The sequence below is a fragment of the Lithobates pipiens genome, unplaced genomic scaffold (genome assembly GCF_037356315.1).
Source record: "Lithobates pipiens isolate NorthernLeopardFrog02 unplaced genomic scaffold, aLitPip1_a1.2 Scaffold_23, whole genome shotgun sequence".
In the NCBI taxonomy this organism is placed as follows: domain Eukaryota; kingdom Metazoa; phylum Chordata; class Amphibia; order Anura; family Ranidae; genus Lithobates; species Lithobates pipiens.
Genome location: NW_027507785.1, coordinates 259688047 through 259706760, shown reverse-complemented (window position 1 = coordinate 259706760; position 18714 = coordinate 259688047). Strand labels below are relative to the sequence as shown.

At 42.9% G+C, this 18714-nt stretch overlaps 1 protein-coding gene across 2 annotated transcripts in view; it reads left to right on the top strand.

The window, feature by feature from the left end:
* The window catches only part of LOC143928292 (torsin-1A-interacting protein 1-like), a 41625-nt gene that overhangs the window by 11347 nt on the left and 11564 nt on the right, over positions 1-18714 (top strand). For both annotated transcript variants that reach the window (XM_077453087.1, XM_077453086.1), the window contains exons 5-9: positions 1138-1194; positions 7474-7527; positions 7659-7700; positions 9345-9398; positions 11864-11896. In XM_077453087.1, the coding sequence (XP_077309213.1) occupies positions 1138-1194; positions 7474-7527; positions 7659-7700; positions 9345-9398; positions 11864-11896 (240 nt within the window). The remainder of the gene's footprint in view (positions 1-1137; positions 1195-7473; positions 7528-7658; positions 7701-9344; positions 9399-11863; positions 11897-18714) is intronic.

Sequence of the window (18714 nt, the reverse complement as noted above, 5' to 3'; positions counted from 1 at the left end):
TGCAGCTGCTGGCTTTTAATAATCGGACACTTACCTGCCCCAGGGTCCAGCGATGCGGGGTAACGAAGCTCCCCCCTCGTTCCCTGCTCCGCTCGCGGCGCCGTCATACATACTGTGGGCACCCGGCTGTGGCTTCACAGCCGGGCACCCACTGCGCATGCGGCGCAGGGCGCCGTGATACGCCGTACAGTCACCTGGAACACGTGACAGGTCCCAGGTGAATGTGTGGCACGAGGGGAAGTGATGTCACCAGCCCGGGCAATGAAGAAGGCAGACTATGAGGGACCCCCTAGCAACAGGTATTTAGAGGTGAGTAAAATATTTTTTTTTTTTTTTTTTTGCCAATTCATTTGTTTATTTATTTTTACGAATTTTAAGCAGCTTTTAATTTTTTGGTGGCAACACCACTTTAACACTAATGCAGAAACCACACCTAAGGCTGGCCATGGACGAAGCAAATTTCTTTCCTAAAAAAAAAATAAATAAATAAAAAAAAAAAAGCAAACCGTGTTGACAGGTGAATCACTCCTACAGAGCCATTGTGTTCTCCCTGCGGGGACGGCTATGACAGCCGCTAGCAATAATCGCATGTAAAATCCTGCAGGATGGTTGATAAAAAGTTGATTTATCGATCAACTTGGGTACATTCAGCCTGCTCCATACATGGTTCTAATTTTGGACAGTTCCTGCAGAACTGACCGAGATTCAAGCAGTCTATGTCTGGTTTGAGGATTAATATGCAATATATTACATTTTTGTTCCTGTATTTACATGTTTTCACAAACCGCAAAGTGTCTGCTCTCAAAAATTTGTCCCAAATCCTGTCAGTGTTTTTCTGTTCCTAACTGAAAGAAGCCTAAAGCAACATGTCTGTATTTTTCCGCTGACCTCAAGTTTTTGTCCGTCTGCTGCAGTGCATAGAAATAAATAAAACTTAAATAAAATAAAGTTAAACCATGTCATGTATTGTAAAAACACAAGAGACCGCACTCCAATGCCATATGAAACAGATTGGTGTAAATGAACACTAAGCCAAATTATTTCATGTTGTGACTCGTTTAGCTGCAAAACACAGCACTGTGTTGTTATGTATCCCTATTGTTCACTTTTTATTATCCTTTTTAATTTCTTGTTCAGATTACAGGTTCGAGCAAGGTGATCTGCATAGAACGTCCAATCTAAGATCAAGAAAAGGTAACAGATTTGCTCTCTGTATTTAAAGGAGACGTGTGTGTGGTGTGTGTGTATATATATGTGTGTGTGTGTGTGTGTGTGTGTGTGTGTGTGTGTGTATATATATATATATATATATATATATATATATATATATATATATATATATATAAATAAATTACACACACTGCTTTGCAAACGATGTAGGTAGGTGTGAAGAAATAACATAAGAATGCTTCTTCTTGCAAAGTGAGCAAACAGGAGAAAAATCGGAATCAAATATGTGGTGTGGCTAGCCTCTTTGACTTCAAATTGGCATCAATTCTTGCATACTTCAGGAGTTTTGTAGGATTAGAGTCAGGAGTATGCTTGACCAATTATAATAAGTAGGTGCTAATGATCATCAATTTTTATATGTAGATTGAAACATTCAGTCATTAACTGAAACAGATATATAGGAGGTTTAACCACTTCACGCAAAACAACGTACACTTACGTTGGTACTTTGACGCTAAATACCGGGGTTATGGCAGCAGTATATCGGGAACGCCATGCGTTTCTCTTTAAGATAAAAGTGGTCTCTGCTGCGGGAGAGTTGAACACCCCCTCCCGCCGCGTTCCGGTCGTCTCCGCCACTTACCTGACCTGCCGGTAGCGTCTTTTCCCATAGATGCCTGGCTGCCGAGTGAGGAGAAGATGGCCCCGCTCGGCTCCATAGCATGGGAGGGCTATACCCATAGCTCTTAAAGGAAAGAAGAAAAATATATAAAAAAATATATTATATATTTTTATAGATTTATATAATATAATTTTTTTTTTAATTACACACATGTGATAACAGTGTTCAAACCACACATGTGAAGTATCGCCGTGATCGTTGACGAAAGAGCAATATTTTTAGCCCTAGACCTTTTGTAACTCAAAACTGGTAACCTGTAGAAATTTTTAAACATCGCCTTAAGTCTCCATTCCACGAGCAGGTGCAATTTTGAAGTGTGACATGTTGTGCTTGTAGGACCGCTGTGCAAATACGTTGTGACAGAAAGTATTGCAACGACCGCCATTTTGTTCTCTAGATTGTTGGAAAAATAAATAAAAAAATTATATAATGTTTGGGAGTTCTAAGTAATTTTTCGAGCTAAACTGATTTTAACTTGTACACAAGTGTCAAAAAGAGGCTCAGGCCTCAGGGGTTGTAAAATTTGTGTTTTTTCACCTTAATGCATCCTGTGCATTAAGGTGAAAAAACTCCTGGCAATCACTGGCCCCCTAGACCCCCTTCCGGTTTTACTTACCTGAAGCCCTTCATTCAGTTTTCGGAGACACGCTGTCTCTCTCTCTCTCTCCTGGGGGTCCCAGCTCTTGATTGGATTGGATATATTGATAGCTGTCAATCAAATTTAATGACGCAGGGCTTAGTCCTGCATTCGGCGGCTATGGATGCCGAATGCTGGACTTGGGAGCGTGCCCACAAGGTAACCCAATTAGGGACTGCCGCTTTTCAGGCGCTTTGAAAGCCCTGCCCGTTCATTCCAATGGGCAAGATGCTGCTTGCAGGACCTTTTCTAACTTCCCGCAAGCGCACTGACTGAGTGTGAAAAGTCTCACACTGGAATGAATGGGAGGCGGTTTTCAGGTGCTTAGCAGAGGTTATTTCCAGCGCTAAATCGCCTGAAAACCGACACACTCTGAAAGGGGTCTAAAACTGGGCAAGTAGCAGTCAAACTCTGCTACTAAGGTGAGGTTGTAGAAGACAGTTTCATGTCACAGGTCATACAACATGGCAAAACTGAGAACAGCAACCAGATACAAGGTAATTACAGTTAGGTCCATATATATTTGGACACTGGCACAAATTTTTTTTATAATTTTTTTTTTTTCAGGTATTTATCTGTATTTTATAACATATTCAAGCTATAGTTATATAAAGAATATGGGCTGAAAGTGCACACACATAGCTTTAATTTGAGGGTATGTACATCCAAATCGGAGAAAGGGTTTAGGAATTGCAACTCTTAAGAATACCCATCCCCCTTTTTCAAGGGACCAAAAGTAATTGGACAATTGAATCAAAAGCTGTTTTTATGGCCAGGTGTGGGCTACTCCTTCGTTTTTTCTTCAATTAGGCAGGTAAAAGGTCTGACGTTGATTCCAAGTGTGGTATTTGCATTTGAAATCTATTGCTTTGAACCTAAATCATGCGTTCAAAGGAGCTGTCCATACAGTACAATGGCCTATTTTTCTTGTAAAGTCTTCAAAAGCGAAACAAATACACCAGAGAGATAGCAGCAACATTAAGAGTGTCCAAATAAACAGTTTGGTACATTCTGAGGAAAGAATGCACTGGTTAAATTGGCAACATAAAAAGGTCTGGATGTCCACGGAAAACAACAGTGGTGGATGATCGCAGGATCCTCTCTATGGTAAAGAAAGTGAAAGACACTCCAGGAAGTGGGTGTATCATTGTCTAAGCCTACAATCAAGGGAAAACTTCACGAGAGGAAATACAGAGGGTTCACCACAAAGTACAAAACATTCATAAGCCTGAAGAATAGAAAAGCCAGATTTAGACTTTGACAAAAACATCTTAAAAAAAACAAAAAACAAACCAGTTCTAGAAAAGCTTTCTTTGGACGGATAAAACTAAGATTATTCTGTACCAGAACGATGGGAAGAAAAAATTGTTGAAGTTTTAGAACTGCTCATGATCCAAAGCACACAACGTCATCTGTAAAACATGGTGGAGCTTGCAGTGTGATGGCATGGGCATACATGGCTTCCATTGGTACTGGGTTATTGGTGTTTTATTGATGATGTGACAGAAGCAGCTGGATGAATTCTGCTGTGTTTAGAGAGCTAGATCCCTTTCACACTGAGGCGCTGCCCATTGAAATCAATGGGCAGTGCAGCCGAAGTGCTGCTGCAGTGGCGCTTTTACCCCTTTTTTCGGACTATAATGGAGGTTAAAAGCGGCCGAAAAGCGTTGCAAAAACGATGGTAAAGCATCGCTAAGAATATCGGCGCTTTATCGCCGATGCCCGTCGCTTCTCAGTGTGAAAGTGCCCTTACTGTCAGCCCAGATTCAGCCAAATGCAGCAAAGTTGATTGGATGACGCTTCACAGTACAAGTGAACAATGATCTAAAACACACTGCAAAAGCAACCCAGGAGCTTTTAAAGGCAAAGTGGAATATTCTGCAATGGCCAAATCAATTGCCTGATCTCAACCCAATTGAGCATGCATTTCACTTGCTGAAGGCAAAACTAAAAGCAGAAAGATCCACAAAGAACAACTGAAGATGGCTGCCGTTAGAGCCTGGCAAAACATCAGAAAGGAGGAAACCCAGTCTTTGGTAATGTCCATGGGTTCCAGAAATGCAGGCAGTCATTGCCAGTAAAGGATTCTCAACAAAATATACAAAATTTAACATTTTATTTATGATTATATTTGTCCAATTAAATTTGAGCCCTGAAAATGGGCATAAAAATGGTTGCAGTTCCTAAAATGTGTTCTTGATATTTATGTTCAACCCCTTGAATTAAATCTGTAAGTCTTCACTTCAACATTTGGATTGTTTCCTTTTGAATTTTATTCTGGGGGCACCAAAAGTATGACAACTGTGCCTGTGCCCAAATATTTGTGGACCTAACTGTATATTGCATCAGCAACGTCTCTCAGGCAAAGATTTCAAAGCACGGGGGTTTCAAGATGTGCTAGATAAACAAGCAAAATATCCTGGCAGCACTATGGATGGAAGGACCTTTGATGATGTAGTTCTAAATGGTGACCCAGAAACAGCTCCTCTTCTCTATTGTGAAAAAAATGAGACAATCACCGCAGGGAGCTTAGACTCTACTTCAGTCTTGCTGCCCACTTCAGATGGGGGAAAGGAAAACTGAAGCAAAAGCAAGGCGGCGGCGCACCAGGCCTATTGCATTACCATTAAATTAGTAAATTCTACTTCCAATGTACTCACAAAAGTACAGGATAAAGTGCATGTATTACTATCCAGTCCCGAAACTGTATTCATGTCCATCCATAGGGGCATAGCTTACTAGTTTGAAGGGCTGTACCCTCGTTATCGGAGCTAATTAAAGGTCTTCTGGTAATGTACTAGACTGGTGTACCTTTTTTTTTTTTTTTTTTTTTTTTTTTTTTTTTTTTGGCATTTCAAGTTGTGCTGTTTAAACTCTTCAAGAAGCAGAAAGACATGGGCCACGTTGAGAACCGTAGACTATCCACTAAGGAAACTGTTGTAAACCCTTACATATACCCAGTGAAGTGACTGGCCTTGGATGATACACAGAGATTAAAAAAAAAAAAATCCTCCTGCATAAGTTGTACCTGTTTATCTGCAGTCTTCTCTACATCTGTCAGAAAATGGGGTGGTGAGCTGAAGTTGCACTCTGCAGAGCTCAGTGAGGCAAACTCTAATGCCCTGTACACACAGTCGGACATTCGGACGACAAAATCCATCGGATTTTTTTCAGTAGGATATTGGCCCAAACTTGTCTTGCTTACACACGGTCGCACAAAGTTGTTGGAAAATCCGATCGTTCAGAACGCGTATGACGGGACTATAAACGGGCCAATAGCTTTCGTCTCATAATTTATTCTGAGCATGCGTGGCACTTTGTCTGTTGGAATTGTCTACACACGATCGGAATTTAAACGATCAGATTTTGTTGTCGGAACATTTTAGATCCAACTCAAAATTTGTGTGTCTGAAATTCCGACGGAAAAAGTCAGATGGAGCCCACATCATAATGGGTGGGGACATCATCCGGTGATGTCCCTATATAAGTCGCCGCGTGTCCTGTCATAGTGACCGGAGACGGCAACGAGGCAACATCTCCTCCAGAAGAGAAGAACAGAAGACGGCGGCAGCGGCAACAAAAGACCAGGCCACCGCTTGTAAAAGAGCTAGAGGAAGGCGCGGTGGCCCGGCAAAAAGAACCGAAGAGGGGGGGCAAGACCCCCGAAGTCGGAAGAAGAGGGTGGCGGCGAAGAAGAAAGCCGGGCTCCTCCGCTAGTAAAAGAGCTAGCAGAAGATAGCGGAGGAGTCCGGCGAGAAGACCTCTGAAGACGGAAGAAGAGCCCCGGAGCTGTGCAATGAAGTATTTTAACCCTTGTGTGTTGTTGTGTTTTTTTTTTTTTCTTTCACAGGTGAATGGGTAGGGGTACCCCATACTCATTCACATAGGGTGAGGTGCCGGGATCCGGGCCCCCTTATTAAAGGGGGCTCCCGGATTCCGATAAGCCCCCCGCCCGCAGACCCCCGACAACTAACGGCCAGGGTTGTCGGGAAGAGGCCCTTGTCCTCATCAACATGGGGACAAGGTTCTTTGGGGTGGGGGGCTGCGCAGCCCCCCCCCCCCTTTCCTGGCGTGCTCGGATAAGGGTCTGATATGGACCTGGGGGGCGTTTTTTAGGCGTAGGGATTCCCCTTTAAGTCCATACCAGGTGACGGGGCCAGCGACGCCTCCTTCGCTGGTCCTGGCTACCTGGACCCGCGCGCAAAATGAACGGACTTTCCTCCGTGTGTGTGTGTGTGTGTGTGTGTGGGCGAGTCCGTTCATTTCAAAAGTACGGCGGATAGTTGGGCGGACTTAGTCCGCCGTACCTAGTCCATCGCAAAAGTACTGTGTGTGGGCAGGTAGCTCGTTCGGAAAGTCCAGCGGTTTGTCTGCCAGACTAAGTCCGCCAGATAGTCTGATATGTGTGTACGCGGCATTAGCTGCATTTCTGCAAATGGAGTTGGCGATTTGGTCAGGGTCAGTGGTGTCCTCCATGCTGAGAAATACAGGTAGATACTTATCCATCATGCTATACAATCAGTTAGGTGTGTGATTGGCCCCAAATTTATTCTGCAGAACATACATACAACCAAGGTCACCAAGAACTATCTGCAGTGTAAAGAACAAGGAGTCCTAGAAGTGATGGCCCCCCCCCCCACAGATCCCTGATTTTAACATCATTGAGTCTGTCTGGGATTATTATTATTATTATTATTATTATTATTATTATTATTGTTAATTGATAAAAATAAACTAGCACTTCCATTTTTGAAAACATTCTTAATTTACAATGTTTTTCACACCTGTCTAACACTTGCACAGAACTGTATATCAACTGTGTGTTTATTATTTGCTTGGAGTTCCGATGTAATGACTGTTAAAAGCCCAAAAGAGGAGTTAACAGATAAATGGGAATAAGAAAGTCTAGTAAATAAATTGAAAAATTGACATTTCAGCAAGTGTGATCATCTTCTGTTTTTTTTTTTTTTTTTTGTCATTGTAGATGTTAAAAACGATCCACTGGATATCGAGCCCAACAGATGCTACAATACTTTTGGTATTTTATAGTTATTGTGTTTGTTTTATTTAAAATCCCAAGGAGAAGTCTCCTTGTAAACGCACATCGTACAGCCCTTCCTTTTTTTTTTCTTTGCCTGCCCTTTTAATTTCTTGTCTGTCATTCTACAGCCGAGAAGAGAGATTTTGCCCAAAAACAACCACCAAAAAAAGGTACAAATTGGTTTCTACTTCTTGTGTTTAGCCCAAGGCTTAATTGCCTCAATGTTCTTATATTTTTTTATCTCCTGTATTCATATGTTTTTATATTTAAAATGTACCCACTTAATGTATACGCATAGTGCTTGTGCCGTGAAATTTTTCCCATTGTATGTTGTAAAATACCTGGTTGATCCTGCTCATCCTGTGTCCCCGTGTGTGCGATAATCATGGCTGCTGATCCGTGATACCGTGGTCAGTTTATATGCCTCTCTGCTATGAGTGTCTCCCTCTCTGCCTGTCAGCAATGTAGTGTAAGTCTGTGTAAGTACTGATTCCCTCCCCTCCTCTCCCCTCCCCCTCCCCTCCTCTCCCCTCCCCTCCCCAGGCTATTCTTGTAATGTATTAAAATCACTGGAATCCCCTCTGTTTTAGCCAGATATAAAGCACTGTGTTAATTTAAAAAAAAAAAAATTGTATTCCTCAATTTTATACAGTTCTGCCTTTTTATAAAGTACAGTCAATAGCATTTCCCCTTATTCGTCCCATGGACAATGATATCGTCTTTGGTTCTGTGATTCCTAGCTTGTGAAGGGACCTATTTTAGGACATGATGTGTATTGCAATCTCGAGCATGACTCTGATATTTTTCCACCTTACAATTTAATGTTGCTTGGATATTTTTTTTTACAATTACATCATTGTTTAATGTTCAGTGTTTGCATAGGAAAGCTCCCTTTTCAATCTGTACCTGTTATCGTACATTTTTTTTTTTTTTTTTTTTGCACCATGTTCATGCCTATGTTTATTTGTTTCTAATAATATTCAAGTGAAAGGAAAAATTGACACACCGTGCTTTTATATCTGCCTAAAACAGAGGGCATGCCAGTGTTTCCAACTAGAGACTTAACCTCTTTTCTACTTGCCGACCAGCCTCCGGCAGGTTGGCTCTCCTGCACGAATTGCCGCAGTAGTATGGCGGCTTGCGTAGGCATAGTTGAGGGCGGGCGGGTGCACGAATGCTGTGGGAGTGTGCCTGCGGGTCGGATGGACTCTGTCCACCAGTCACCTGCAATCACCTAGTACAAAGGCGGAACAGAGATCTGCCAATGTAAGCAAGTGGATCCCTGTTCTGACAGGGGTATGTCGGAGATTTGCTCTTCCCAGTGATGTCCCTGGTAGCCCATCCCCCCCCCTACAGTTAGAACACGCTGAGGGAACACAGTTAACCTCTTGATCGCCCCCTAGTGTTAACCCCTTCCCTGCCAGTGTCATTTTTACATTGATCAGAGCATTTTTATAGTAGACACAGTGTGGCTGATACAGAGTGTGTGCTAATGAGGGCAGCTCCAAAAAAAAATTGGACAGATCGCTGTACCTAACACACGCAGTACAGTGATCTCCCCTGCTATGCTATTGTGGCATCCATTGGCTACTAGTGCTGATCTGATGCCGTTGGGATGGTGGTTTTTCAGCATACCTGTGGACTGAAGCCAGTCGTGAGACTGGCTACTGTCGGACAGGGAGCTGTACACACAGGCTGACAGTCATACGGTTCCTGCATAACTGACTTATTTTCTGACAATTTTTGGCCTGTGTGTACTTGGCATTAGTGGAAACCTCCTCCTATCTAACTTTTTTATTTTATTTTTTTTCTAGCCAAAGCCGGAGAGCTACTCCTGGATAAAAATAGAGTTGAAGCCTATTCTGATGGTATGGTGTTTGTGTTTTTTTTTTTTGTGTGTGTGTATTTGCAACACAATTATATGAAATAATTCATAATTCATCCCCTTTTCAATGCAGTACCATCCTACATCTAGAAAGTGTTTTATATATAGATAGATAGATAGATAGTATAGTATAGTATAAATTTTGCAGGCAAAGAGTTATTTCTTTATTATTTATAAAGCGCCAACAGTTTATGGGCAGTTAATACTTTTTACACTGAAACCTGCAATGCCAGGCTCCTGCAGACACACAGTACAGATGTCTGCCCATACCTCACATATTGGCAGACAATTACTGAAGTGCCAATGAACTATAAGATCGTTCACTAGCACCCTCGCAGTTCTTTGAGAACTACCAGCTGTCTGCCATGGTGGCAGATGGTACTTGTTCATTTGTTCAAAGATCACTGTGATTGAATGACACAGAGTTCACGTAGGTGAACTTATCCTTATAACAAAATGCTGTCAATGCTAAAGTTAAATCTATTTAACAACTTCCTGCCCAGCCTATAGCAATATGACGACTGGAGCAGAACTCTTGCCAGTCTGGGTCGACTTCATATGATGTCCTCCTGGATTGGGTCTTGTGGGGCCACAATGCCGCAATGCAGTGCGATCTGTCACCAGCTGTATCTGTCGGACACAACCGACGACTCATTACTGTACTGGCCTGCTGCCGTTACCATGTGACTGTTGTAACCAAGCACAGCAGGTCACATGACAGTTGTAAACAATGGATGGCTTCCTTTCAAGTCATCTGTTTACAATTGTGTTGCTAGCTGTGATTGGCCACAGTGATCGCATTGACTGGGCCAATGACAGCCCATCTGTGCCATGTGATCAGCTGTGGCCAATCGCAGCTAATCACAACAAAACAAACTGAATCAATTTCATTCAGTAAAATGCTTGCTTATAGCAAAGAAAGAGAGAGCGCAATAATTCTAGTGCCAAACTTACTGTGTAACTGGTAACCTGTAAAGACTTTTAAAGCATCACCTATGGAGATTTTTAAAAACCTATAGATTGGCACCATTCTATGGGCGTATGCAATTTTAAAGCGTTACATGTTCTATATTTTACCAAAACAGTTAAAATTCATTAGTGTATTTTTTTTTCCCCAAAAAATTGCGTTTTGAAAAACCGCTGCACAAATATCATGTGATATACAAATATGCAACACCTACCATTTTATTCTCTAGGGCCTCTGCAGAGAAATATAAAATGTTTGGGGATTCTAATTACCGTATATACTCGAGTATAGGCCGACCCGAATATAAGCCGAGGCCCCCAATTTACCCCCAAAAAAACTGGCAAACTTATTGACTCGTGTATAAGCCGAGGGTGAGACATGCCTGTCCATCCCTGTGTGTGTGTCCGTCCATCCCTGTGTGTCCGTCCATCCATCCCTGTGTGTGTGTGTGTCCATCCATCCATCCATCCCTGTGTGTGTGTGTCTCCATCCATCCATCCCTGTGTGTGTGTGTCTCCATCCATCCATCCATCCATCCCTGTGTGTGTGTGTATCCATCCATCCCTGTGTGTGTGTGTGTGTCTCCATCCATCCATCCGTGTGTGTGTGTGTGTGTGTGTGTGTGTGTGTGTGTGTGTGTGTGTGTCCAGCCTACCTGTGTCCCGAGCCTCCGTCCCGTGTCGTGCCTTGCCTTCGTCCCGTCCCGTCCCGTCCCGTGCCGTGCCTTGCCTTGCCTCCGTCCCGTGCCCTCTTCGTCGGCGGCCATTGTAAAATTCAAAAGCCGCGCCTCCTCCTTCGCCTGTGATAGGCGGAACACTGAATTTCCCAGCAGCCTGTGTTCCGCCTATCACGGACGTCGTATCATCCTCGTCCGTAGTACGAGGATGAGACGATGCCCGTGATAGGCGGAACACAGGCTGCTGGGAAATTCAGTGTTCCGCCTATCACAGGCGAAGGCGGAGCCGGAGGCGTGGCTTTTGAATCATAGAATGGCCGCTGTCTATCTGCTCGACACGCTGATCGAGCGGGCAGACAGCGATGACTCGAGTATAAGCCGAGGGGGGCACTTTCAGCCTCAAAAAAGAGGCTGAAAATCTCGGCTTATACTCGAGTATATACGGTAGTTTTCTGGCAAAAAATGCTGATTTTTACATGTAGGAGAGGAATGTCAGAATTGGCCTGGCCTGGCAGTGATTAAACATGGAGAAATGTGATGTGTTTGGCAATGATGTGCTGCATACGTGTGTGTTCGTTTTTTAATGTTGCCTTGACATGCACGTTTTCCAAAATGTCTGTACATGGGTACAGCACATACATTTGTCTTGATATCATGAGTTTGTGGTAGCAGCGGCCAGATATCATATTTTCCACTTGGGTAGTTGTCAATGCGCCTGGTTATTTGTTTTACAACGTGCATATGAACTTGCCTGTACTGGTAAACAGACACAATTTATTTTAATGATATTTTTTTCTTCTCACAGGTGAGGAAGACAAACCCCAAACCAGTATCAGAAGTACGTCTCATTGTTTAATATGCTCCAATATATTGGCTTCGTCATGCATTTGTATTTAACAGTTAAAAAGCAAGCAATTCACATTTCTAGACATACAGATTACATGACCAGTTTTATTTTTTGATCTGAATTTCTAGATTGTTGAAATGTTTGTTAGTGATAAAGGGCAATAATGTACACTTGCTAAAGTGGACCTGACCTGTCCACCATATGCATAGACCTTGTCCCTACAGATACCTGTACTTTCTTCCAATCATTTTTTGTACGAGATAAATGAAGAAGAGTGTTTCCTATCAATCATTTTTCCTTTAGAGCTTAAGGAGGATCCTGCATCCTGCTCTATCTACATACAAAGATCCTTATATTCGACAGTTGAATAATAGCAGTGCAACGTAAATTATATGCAAACCCTCACCTTGTAAAACAGCCATTTTAGTTTAAAAACGAAATGAAAGGTAAAACCTTTGTGTATACATATAAAAACATTATAATTTCCTTTTTCTTTATGGTACATCACGGGACACAGAGGCTCATAGTAATTACTAAGTGAGTTATAGCTCACCTTCAGGTGCTGGACACTGGTGTAATCAATTAGACAGGAAATTTCCTCCCTATATAACCCCTCCCCTACAGGGAGTACCTCTGTTTTTCGCCAGTGTCTAAGATGTTGGTCACGGTTAATGAGTGCTCCTTAGATGGCCTGAACAGGGTCAGGGAGCTACGCTAGTGGATCCATTCAGAGAGCCAAATAAAGGCTAAAGTGGATGGTACCTGATGCCTTGATACCGAAGAACAAGGTTTTGCCTGTAACGCTTCTCTTAGGAGAGCTGGGCCCTGAGATCCGGCACCTTGGCCACATTGCTATACCACAGGTTTGCTCTGGCAGGGTACTATACAAGGCCCAAGGTAGTGGACCCTACGTACATAGGGGGCCCCGTCCTTGAAGGTCTGGCATGACACAAACCTGCCGTGATGGGTGAAGATTGGGTCACTGTGATATTCCAGCAGTACTCTGCAGCGAGGAATGGGGATTCTGCATTTGTTTGCAGTGTCTCTATTAAGAGAGCGTTCTGACTGTCTGTTTCCTGGTGGTCACCGGGAGCAGTGTGCTGGTCTATAATGCTTGTACTCTGGTTCAGGCAGGCTGCTGTTTTTTCCCCAGCCACTAGAGGGCGCAGATTTGCTCCTAGCATATTGTTGTAGGCAGGAAGAATGGCAGTCATTACCATGTGCTGACAGGTCGGACGGCCTTGGAGACAGAACAGTGGGCCATGAGTACAGACAAGTCATGATTATATACTGCATATTTTCTGCCCCTCCATGGGGCATGTACATGCTGTAAGTAGTAGATACACCCCTGGGTGATTAGCAGTTCACTTTAAAAGTGTCATTGTCTGCATGAGGGCAGGAACAGCATGGTAAGCTTGCAGTTTTGAAATGCATGTTGTTGTAATACATGTTTAAAAGGTTTGAGCAGAGTGCATATGTGCTTGGTATTTTACAGGTGTAGTATAGGACCAACTGCAGTTGAGCAGGTGCTTGCTTACAGACTTGCTAAAATCGCACAGTTGCTAAATAGACACAGATGTTGATATGCTTAGTTGCTAAAATCACACAATTGCTAGTTCGTACAGATGCTGATTTGTACAGTTGCTAAAATCTCTCAGTTGCTAACATGCACAGATGCTGAAATACACAGTGGCTGGATCGCACAGTGCTAGATTGCATAGTTGCTGCTGAAACGCAAGGTTCCTGTTTAAACAGGTTGCATAAAGATACATGGTCATGTGTGTACAAAATGCATGTTTGGACATGTTTTGTGTTTAAAAAAAAAAAAAAAAAACGCAAAACATGCTTATTTTTGATCACAACAGAACACGTGATCACATAAGGTGACCGGATCGCTTAAAGATGCATGTTTGTTTGTAGAGAGATGCATTGTTTTTTTTCTTTTCTCCTAGTCGCATGGTCACGCAGAAAGGCTTGATCGCATAAAGATGCTTGATCATCAGGCTAGAAAACCTCCACAGGATCTTCATGCAGGTGCTTGCTTACAAGCTAGCCAAATGCGCAACTGCTGGGATGCACAATTGCTAACGATCAAACAGTTAAATCACATGATTGCGGAAACGCATGTTGGCGGAGGATAGCTTCCTCTTTACTAGTCCACATGTTTGCATAAAATACATGAGTTTGGAATTTACATCATGTGGGTAAAAGAACATGTTCTTGTTGATCGTATAAAGATGCATGTTTTCGGTTTTTTACATAGTCGCATGAGGATGCTGGGTCACATTAAAGTGCTTGTTTGCACAGAAATGCCTAAAATCGCATAAAAGTGCTGGATTTTACAAGGGTGCTTGATTGCACAAGGGTCATTGGTCACACAAGGGTACTTGTTCGCACAGTAGTGCTTATAATGCATAAAATATTTGATCATATAAAAAATGCAAAATCGCATAAGGATGCATGATCGCCTATATTGGCATAGTTGCATAACGAGACATGTTAATTTAAGTTTTCCTTGAATATACAGGATTCCTTATGTTCATAGGAATACGTGTCTGCATGGATACATGTTGTGTAATGTTGCATAACACGTTCATAAAACGCATGCTTACTTGCAAGATGCCTGTTTGATAGCACACATGCTATATGTATGCGTGTATACAGCGCACACTTTTCTTGTTTTGCCTAAAACATACTTGTATGAATTCATGCTTCCATGAACACACACACACTTCCATAGATGCATATGGCGTTAATACTTGCCTCATGCACATATGGACCGTTTGCATATGTGTTTATTTGCACGGGCTACAGAGGCTGTCTGCGCTTCGCAGGAGAACAGCACCTCTTCCAGTTGGTGGTCTGGCCCTTCGGATTAGCCACCGTTCCCAGGGTAAAGGCCCAGGGTATAGCCATAATGGCATAGTCTGCTGCTGATAGATCAGTCCGTAGCATGTCTGGACCTTGGTGGTCCAGTATCTGGAACTCCTGGGTTGAGATCCCAGTCTAAAGGTACTTACGGTCGGTAAGGATCTTGGAGTGTTTTAGACTCAGCCCAAAAAGGGGTCAAGCCAAGGAAAAGTTTCTTACTTTTTACCTTTGCTAAGGTGCTAGGGAAGATGGCTTCATTCAAAGCAGTTCCCTATGCTCAGTTTTGTTCAAGGCTGCTATAAACCTTATTCTACCTGGAACAATTAGATCCTAACCTAGGCATTATCCAAAGGGTGTGGTCCCAGGGATACTCCGGAACCCCAGCAAAGATGGCAGAAAGGAAGATCCTTCATGCCAATTACCTAGGAGGTGGTGGCTACGAAGGCTGGCCTCTAGGGGTGGAGACCAGTCCTGAATGAGACCACTGCCCAGGAAAAGTGGCCAAGGAGGCACTAGAAGTCACACAGCCAGAAGGAAGTGGACCATGTTCTGGTTTGGGCAGAGGAGCTTGTACCTTGCCTATCGACAATCTTAATTTCGTGAAATGGAGAATTGGCATGCGGTTCTCTGGAGCCGTCAACAATTGTTCCCGGGAGAATTGCCTCTGTACCCCGACTTTTTTTTCCTGACCAGATAAGATTTTTGGGCATCCAGGTTCAACAAGAAGTTGTACAGCTTTGTGTCAAGAGCTAGGGATCCACTCGCATACGGGACAGATGCGTTAGTGACCCCCTGGGATAAGTTTTTCACTGATTTATACATTCCTTACAGTTCAGTTGCTTCCGCAGCTTCTATGCAGGTTCAAAGTGGAAGGGAAGCTGGTAATACTACTAGCCCGGCATGGCCCAGAAGATCCTGGTATGCAGAGATCGTATGGTTGGCAGTAGGGAAACCGTGGACTCTTCCATCTAGTCCAGACTTGCTTTCACAAAGGGCCAGTATTCCATCCGGCCTTACAATCGCTAAATTTAACGGTTTGTCTATTGAAGCCCACATTTTAAAGAATCGGGGGCTTTCGGGTTCAGTGGTAACTACCCTGATTAATGTAAGAAAGCGGGCCTCTAGGACCATTTATTATAAGGCCTGGAGGGCCTATGTTTCCTGGTATGAAACCAAAAGATGGCATCCTCGGAGGTATGTCATAGGTAGAATTCTTGCCTTCCTACAATTGGGGGTAAAAATGAAGCTAGCCTTGAATACCATCAAGGGTCAGTTCTCGGCCTTTCTCATTGTTTTTGAAAGGCTGCTTGATTCACATTCTTTGATCTAGGGCTAGGCCAAGGGACAATGCATATAAATCCGCCAGTTAGGTCACATTTGTGCCCGTAGGGTTGAGTCTAGTTTTGTCGGGTTACAAGGACAGCACCCTGGGCCGATGCACCATATTCCTTTGATCCTCCTAGCGGGGGAATTGGTGTTCTTAGTTGCGGTAGCCTCTGCAGGAAAGTTTCAGTGTTGGCAGCTTTCTTTTTGTTTAGTGCCATACTTAATTATTCTTAGCTAGATCCTTTTAGGAAAAAAGAAAAAGACTATCAATTGAATCAAGACGTTTCTTGTCTTCCTTTTACCAGAATCTTGTTTTGCGTAAGAAAAGTTATTACTTCCTCTCAATATATTGAGAGCGGTAAAGGTATTTCTCAGTGTTTCAGATACGGGAAACTGACGTTTGTTGTGCTGCCAGAGGACCCTAAAAAATGGGCAGGCAGCTTTCAAATCGACCATTAAAATGGTTGCACTCTCTCGTAGTGAGAGCAGTCAAGGCCTATCTGAAGCAACTGCTCAGATACGGAAAACTTATGTTTGTGGCGCTACCAGGAGGTCTCAGGAAAGGGCAGATAGCATCTAAATAAACTGTTTTTTAATGTTGATAAGTCAAGTTATTATTCAGGCTTGCTTTTTGAAGAAAAGGTTTTCTCCTTCAGAGTACTCTTTACCAGGGCAGTAAGCGCTTCATGGGCAGTTAGTTACCAAGCCTTTATGACTCGGATTTACAAGGTCGCCACTTGGTCGTCTATACATATGTTCACTAATTTCTATCAGGTGAATGTAAGACGGCAAGAGGATGCCGCTTTTGGCACAATATACTGCAGGCAGCAGTATAGGTCCTCACATCTGATGGCGATCTGCGTTTGTGTCTCCCTCCCTTCAGTAGGCATTGCTTTAGGACATCCCACTTCCTAATTACTATGAGCCTCTGTGTCCCGTGATGTACGATAAAGAAAATAGTATTTTTATAACAGCTTACCTGTAAAATCCTTTTCTTGGAGTACATCATGGGACACAGAGCTCCCACCCCTCTTGTGGGACACTTATTGCTTTGCTACAAAAACCTGAGGTACTCCCTGTAGGGGAGGGGTTATATAGGGAGGAAACTTCCTGTCTAATTTATTACACCAGTGTCCAGCACCTGAAGGTGAGATATAACCCACTTAGTAATTACTATGAGCCACTGTGTCCTGTGATGTACGCCAAGAAAAGGATTTTTCAGGTAAGCTGTTATAAAAATAAAAAGTTTTTTGTTTTCTTTTTTTTTATACGTGATCCCTCTATTCTTATCTGCATAAGGACCTAAAAAACTGGGGGAGGAGACACAGCAGCATATTGATCTTCCTAGTGAATGGCTGTGTCAGAGGAAGGGGCAGGCAGAACAAGTCTAATCATTGGAGGAAAGCAGGCTGGATTCCCAGTGCAGCCAGAAAACTGACCAATGCTGTGCACTAATGTTTAGTGTGGTCAGTTTTAACTAGCAAAGCAAAGGGACTGGCAGGGACCAGACCATTGATTTCACACAAAGGAGAAAATAAAAAAGCAGACAGGATTATTTTTTTTATACTGGCTACATGCACGTTATAATAGACACATATCAGGAATATGAAATGTTGGGGTTACATATTCTTTAAAGTGACACTATGGCCAAAATAAAAAATGGAAAGATGTGACACAGTCTGCCACTAGCAATAATCCCCATATCATAGTTTATTACCAGCCAGTAAGTTTGTCCTTTTTTTCAATTTCGTTGTGACATTGTGACCAAAATTACTGTCCATCGTAACAGTTTATTACCTGATGAGCCAGCCAGTAAGTTTGTTGTTTTTCAACTTTCTTTTAACATGCCAAACTGTCCAACAAAAAAATGACAGTTGGAGGGTTGAGACAAACCATTTACCACTGACTGGGGTACTTGCAATGGTTGGCTTTTATTCAGTTGGGCTTTAAATAGTTAGATACATATAAAGTCAGTCTAAATCTACTAGACCACTTACTCCACTGATTGACAGTGTTGCTGTCCAAGGGTTTTATTTATCCAAAGATACAGTGAAGGAGTGAATGTTGCGACCCCTCTCCTCACCACCCACCATGCCTAAGCCCCCTTCCATCATTACCCTCTGTGCCAGCGGCTACAAATACTGCAGCTTCTGACTTTTAATATATGGACACTCACCTGTCCAGTGAGCCCGTAATGTCGGCAGCCGAAGCTGATCTGTCCGGCTCTCGGCTGATGCCGCCGCCATCCTCGGATAGGGGATCAGGAAGTGAAGCCGTGCAGCTTGCCAAAAATATATAGAAGAATACTTATCGGTCTAAACTGAGGGAAAAAAAATGTTCTATATCTTTTTTGAGGATATTTATTGTAGCAAAAAATAATGCTATTTTTATTTTTTTCTTCAAAATTTGTCACCATCTTTTTGTTTATAGCGCAAAAAATAAAAACCGCAGAGGTAATCAAATACCATCAAATAAAGCTCTATTGTGGGGAAAAAGGACGTCAACTTTGTTTGGGAGCCACTTTAAAGTGACGCAGTGCCAAATCGCAAAAAGTGCTCTGGCCTTTTGCCAGCCAAATGCTTCGGGGCTTAAGTGGTTAATAGTCACCCTGC